The following is a 5,672-nucleotide window of genomic DNA, read 5'->3' as shown; positions in this document are numbered from 1 at the left end:
TCCATTTTTGCCATTCTAACTGGTGTAAGGTGGTATCTCAGTGTGGTTTTGATTTGGCTGGATAGACATGAGGAAGGGCAAGTGTGGGGTGCCAGGCAGGCTCAGCCTTGCTTCCCCCTGGCTCCCTAACAGCAGCATGGGCCACCACCACATTCATGGCTGTGGACGTAAGGCTGATGGCTAATGATGATGAACATTTTTTCATGTGTCTGTTAGCCATTTGTATGTCTTTCAAGCTATATTACAAAGCAGTGATCACCAGTCTTTTCATCACTGTTTAGTTCATCTGCCCAGCAGCCCCCCTTCTGGAAACATCACTCCACTTCCTTGGGGGTGGCTGCTCCTCCCCCACTGGGACCACTTGGTTCTAAGGGAGCAGTATTTCTCCTTCAGGCCTCACTCCCACCCCATTCTCATAAGCTGGAGCAACCCCAAGTCCTTCCCTAAGATTTCTGATAGAACTAAGGGGAGAGAGTCCCTTCTGCCCTGGTTTAAAAAAAAAGGGAAGTGTGAGATTCCAGCAGTCAGGGTCAAGCTGAGCAAGGACCAGCAGACAGGTCTTGAGAGGTCTTGGAGACAAGAACAGGCTCCATCCTTCCTTTGCTGGCTTCGGCATAAAGTAGCCTTGATCCCACCTCCAGTCCAGGCCACTCCAGGTAAATTCTGTACCTGTCTGAATCTGCCCAGGACCATCTGTTAGCTTTGCCAGTTTGCTGCTCTGATCTGATTAGCACCTTCACTTTTGTACCCTCTCATCTTCTATCACACTGTCCCCTCCACCGAGGACACCTTTCCTTTCAAGGTTACTTGTGTCTGGTGAAATCCCTCCTGTCTCTCAAGCCACTTCTTCTGAGAAACTTTTTCTGAGCCTCAGGCCTTGGTCACACAAATGTGTCCAGGACCCCACCTCCTCCTAGCAGGACCCAGGCATGCAGCCCCAACCCAAGCCAAAGGTCGGGTGTCTGACAGGTGGTTGTGGGGCTCTCACCTGTACAGGAGCCGGCCCCGGTCCCGTGCACTGATCCTCCCCCACAATCCGTTCTCAAAGGCGTCCTTAGCGGCAGCCACTGCCTTGTCAACATCGCTGACCTGGGCCAGGGACACCTGGCAGATGACCTGTGGTGGATCAGAGCTGTGAGGCCCTCCCTGGACTCCATGTACACAGAAGCCCCACACCACCCACTCCCCTGGCCACCTGGAAGGGCTCAGAGGGGATGGCCGGCCAATGGGAGGGCCCTGGAAGGGTGTGCACAATTAGGAAAGGCAAGGGCCTTCAGAGAGACCTATTTGTGTTTCCACATACCAGGATCCTTCTTTTCACTTGCCACTGAGCCCAAATAGGGCAACAGACTCAGGCTGCAGCTACAAGGCTGAGGATCAGCTAAGTGTTTTCAAGCCAAGAACAGAAGCCCATTAATTTAGTGAGTCCCAGGTGGAAGGTTTATTTTTAAGTGAAATAGTCTAGACATTGATGGTAGCAGAAACATTCCTGTCCCCCATCCTTGTTCTGTGTCCTGACAGTGCCCACATGCACTACAGGGCAGGCTCCCACACCGCCTGCCACCTGGGCTTGACCAAAGGGAAAGCCAGGAGGAGACAGAAGTGGGAGAGGCAAGGCCAGCACCTTGCTGGTCACTACAGGTAAGGTGCACCCTCCCTGCCCAAGACCCCAGCACCCAGGCAGCCCTGTCCACACAACCTCCTTTCTGGGATTCTCAAAATAGGCCTCAAGGTGGTAACAGCTCCCGATTTCTGCCTGAGGGCACTGCACCCCCTTGTGTGTGCCCCCACTCCCTGTCCACCCCTTTGTCCATCACTTTCTTTAAACTCCCCTCAAAGGACTCATTTTGAGTGTGCTATCTGTTTTCTGCAGGCCCTGAAGGATGCTATAGGGTGGGGCAGAATGGAAAACTATCAGTATGCACCTGTAGGAGCAAGTGTTGTTTCAGGTAGGTGTGTGCATAAGAGAATACAGTATCTGTGTACTGTGTACTGTGTACTGTACTCCCAGCATCCTGGGACTGAGCCCCGTAGCAGGCTCCTTGCTCAGTGGAGATACTACTCTCCCTGCTCATTCTCTCTCACTCTCTCTCTCAAATAAATAAATAAAATCTTAAATATATATATATATATATGTATATAATTTGCAATTGTATCATTACACTTCCATATATACAAGTTGAATGTATAGGATCACTTGTTTTGCTAATAGGAAAATATTCCCAATTCCCCATAAGAGGGTCACTGTCAAGACAGTCTGACAAACATGGGATTCAAGAAGAATTTCCCAACAGTAGGGTGCACACATATTCAAGAAGATAGGGGCCATGCTAGGGTTATTGTTGAAGTGTGGAGGAGGAGGGAATGGCTTCATTTCCTCTTTGGGGCGGGGCGTGGGGGGGTGGTTTAACTCTGTTCCCATTCTATGAAGCAGGCTCCAGACTTTTAGAGTCCTCCTGACTCCCTGCCATTTCTCCCCTCTGGGCCATTCCTGTAGGGAGGACTGGAAAATGACTGCAACCCTTCTGCGTCCAAGCAGAGGCCCTCCTGGGCCAGAATCCCCAGATGCCAGGTGGTGGAGTAGATGGGAGAAGAGGCTATGGGGTAAGAAGGGGGGAGAGAGGGTAGGAGGGGGTTCTAGGCCCGCACTCACACTTCCATCTGTTGGGTTGATGGTCTCATAGGTCTTGGCACCCTCAGCATCCACAAACATGCCCCCAATGAAGAGCTGGTGGGGCATTCGGAGGTTCAGCTTGTTTATTGCCTTTTCCACCTGGGAAGGGAGTTTTTGCAGGTGTTAGCTGCAGTGTGGATTCTTCACATGGTGCATCAGTGACAGATACAAATCCACAGAGAGACACAGGAAACACTCACAGACAGATGGTAACCACTTGTGCACACACCACACACACACAAACACAGATGCACACACTGCCAAAGGGGCCAGGGCTCAAGGTCCTTCAGCCTTCTCAGGTTTCTTTTGCCAAATCTGGTCCTGCTGCCTTCCTTGGCCCAATGAGCTATTATGTGCACAGTGGTGGCAGCTGAGTGATAAGAAGAGATGGCACAGAATCTGAGGCCAGACTGCTTGGGCTACAACCCCAGTCCTGCCATTTACCCACTGTGTAACTTCAGGCTTGTTGCCTGGCCTCCACACGTAGGAAGTGCCAGCAGGTAGACAGACACTTGTGAGTCACCAGACATGACGCCAACTCCATTGCTCACTTCCCTATAGACCTGAAATTTCACACTGAATGGCATCCTTTGGGATGTCATTTTCTCCTGAAATTTGTTAATCAATCATCTGTCCACAATCCCAAGGTCAACCTGGTGTTCATCCTGGCCACCTGGTCACTTCATCTTTTGTTCCAAACAAATTATCCCAATGCTGAGTCCTATGGGAGCTGGTAGCCTACCAAGACACCTCAGAATGATTTTTCAAGAGTCTGTTTTAAAATTAAATTTGTGGGGTGCCTGGGTGGCTCAGTCGGTTAAGCATCTGCCTTCAGCTCAGGTCATGATCCCAGCATCCTGGGACTGAGCCTCGTATCAGGCTCCTTGCTCAGTGGAGATACTACTCTCCCTACTCATTCTCTCTCACTCTCTCTCTCAAATAAATAAATAAAATCTTAAATATATATATATATGTATATAATTTGCAATTGTATCATTACACTTCCATATATACTAGTTGAATGTATAGGATCACTTGTTTTGCTAATAGGAAAATATTCCCAATTCCCCATTCTCTCTCTTTCTTTTCTCTTTCTCCCCTTTACCTCCCTCTCTCCCTTTCTTTCTCTTCCTCTTTTGGCATTTCAACAAAAGGAATTTAATGCAGGAAATTGGTTTCACAGGTGATGAAAGAGCTGAGAGGCCATGAGTCCACCCAGAGATTGACCCAGAGATTGACAATAGCAGGCAGTCCCAGACATTACTAGACTAGAAGGACAGGAAAGTGGTGGGACCAGAACTAGGGTCTAGAGTCCCCCAGAGGAACTAGAGTCTTGGCAGGGTGATCTGGCAGGGGCTGGAGCCACAGGAGAGATGAGGCCACTACTGGGAAAAACCACCAAAGGAGGAGGGTGAGAAGTGCACTGTAAAAGTCTCTCTCTTTTTTTGGATTATTTATTTATTTATTTGTCAGAGAGACAGAGAGAAAGAAATAGAGAGAGAGAGAGAGAGAGAGCACGAGCAGGGGGAGAAGCAGGCAGAGGGAGAAGCAGGCTCCCCACTGAGCAAGGAGCCCAACTCGGGACTCGATCCCAGGACCCTCGGATCATGACCTGAGCTGAAGGCAGACACTTAAACAACTGAGCCACCAGGCATCCCAGTCTCTTCTTAATACCATAGTTTCAGGACCCCTGGGTGTCTCAGTCTGTTAAGCATCCAACTCTTGATTTTGGCTCAGGTCATGATCTCAGGTCGTGAACCCTATGTCTGGCTTCATGCTAGGTGTGGATCCTGCTTAAGTTTCTCTCCCTCTCCTTCTGCCCCTCCCCACCATGCTGATGCTCAATCTCTCTCTCTCTCAAAAAATATTTTAAATAAAAAAATATATCCTAGTTTCATGTCTTGGGGATCAGAATTTGTTCTATAGATAACAATTTCCTCTGTTGTATTTGCCTAACTGCACTGGCACCCTCAGGGTATCCAGGGTTACCAGGGAGAGCTTGGGACACTGAAGGTGGGCTCTTAGGTGCCCTGCCTTCCTGATGTCCAGATTTCCCCCATGTGTCATTGTGGATCCACAGATGTGGGTGTCTGTAGGGCCAAGCCCATGTGGAAGGCCCAGGACTCACATAGTCAATGATGCACTCGTAGTCTTTGTCATCCCCTCGTAGCTTTCTCACTAATAGTTGGATGAAGTCCCCAAAAGTGGTTGCCATGTAAACATCTTCATTTTCTAATTCCAGTTCATCACACAGCTCCTTCACTTCCTCAACCAGTCTGGAGAAAAGAAGATAGAAAAGTGGGAGCATGGGAAGAGGCTTGGCAAAACTGCATCATTGTAGTTGCAGAGGTTATGGTGCCAAACAGTTTCCTAGAATGGACCTTCATCTCAACACCCAAAGTGTGAGTATTAGTTTAGAACTGGGGTTCAGAGCCCAGTCCATGGATTCAGAAGGCCCCAGTTTCGAGTTCTGATTCCACCACTTACTAATTTGTGACCTTGGGCAAGTGAAAAACTCCTCTGCACTTCAGTTTCTTTGCTGCAAAATTGGAATAGTAATAGCTCCTTCACCAGTTTCTGATGAGTAAATGACACAATCTACATGCTGGTAATAATAATCAATATGAGATTAATAATACTCTTTGAAAGACATTGTTAAAAGAATGAAAAGACAAACCACACATTGGGGGAAATATTTCCAAATAACATATCTGATAAAGGACTTGTATTCAGAATATATAAAGAACCCTCAAATTTCAATACTAAGAAAAAAAAAAACAATCCAAGTAAAAATGGGCAAAAGATTGAACAGATGTTTCCCCAAAGAAGAAATACAGATGACAAAAACCATATGAAAATATGTTCAATATCACTAATCATTAGGGAAATGAAAATTAAAACAACAATGAAATATTTCTACACACATACCAGAATATCTAAAATTAAAGTCTGATCTCATGGGGAGGAGAGATGTTGGAAGAGTAAGGGGACCCTAGGT

The 5,672-nt window shown here is 47.6% G+C and overlaps 1 protein-coding gene across 1 annotated transcript in view; it reads right to left on the bottom strand.

Moving 5' to 3' along the window:
• Positions 1-4,997, bottom strand: part of ALDH1L1 (aldehyde dehydrogenase 1 family member L1) — a 37,047-nt gene extending 32,050 nt beyond the window's left edge. Inside the window, exons 1-3 of the mRNA XM_081823156.1 lie at positions 4,803-4,997; positions 2,654-2,773; positions 989-1,116 (exon numbers count right to left, since the gene is read on the bottom strand). Of these exons, the coding sequence (XP_081679282.1) occupies positions 989-1,116; positions 2,654-2,773; positions 4,803-4,982 (428 nt within the window). The 5' untranslated portion in view covers positions 4,983-4,997. The remainder of the gene's footprint in view (positions 1-988; positions 1,117-2,653; positions 2,774-4,802) is intronic.
• Positions 4,998-5,672: the final 675 nt, after the last annotated feature.

This window comes from Leptonychotes weddellii, chromosome 1 (genome assembly GCF_054177405.1).
Source record: "Leptonychotes weddellii isolate Sample4059 chromosome 1, ASM5417740v2, whole genome shotgun sequence".
Taxonomy (NCBI): Eukaryota; Metazoa; Chordata; class Mammalia; order Carnivora; family Phocidae; genus Leptonychotes; species Leptonychotes weddellii.
Note: the sequence above shows the minus strand (reverse complement) of the source record. Positions and strands in the feature narration are given on the sequence as shown.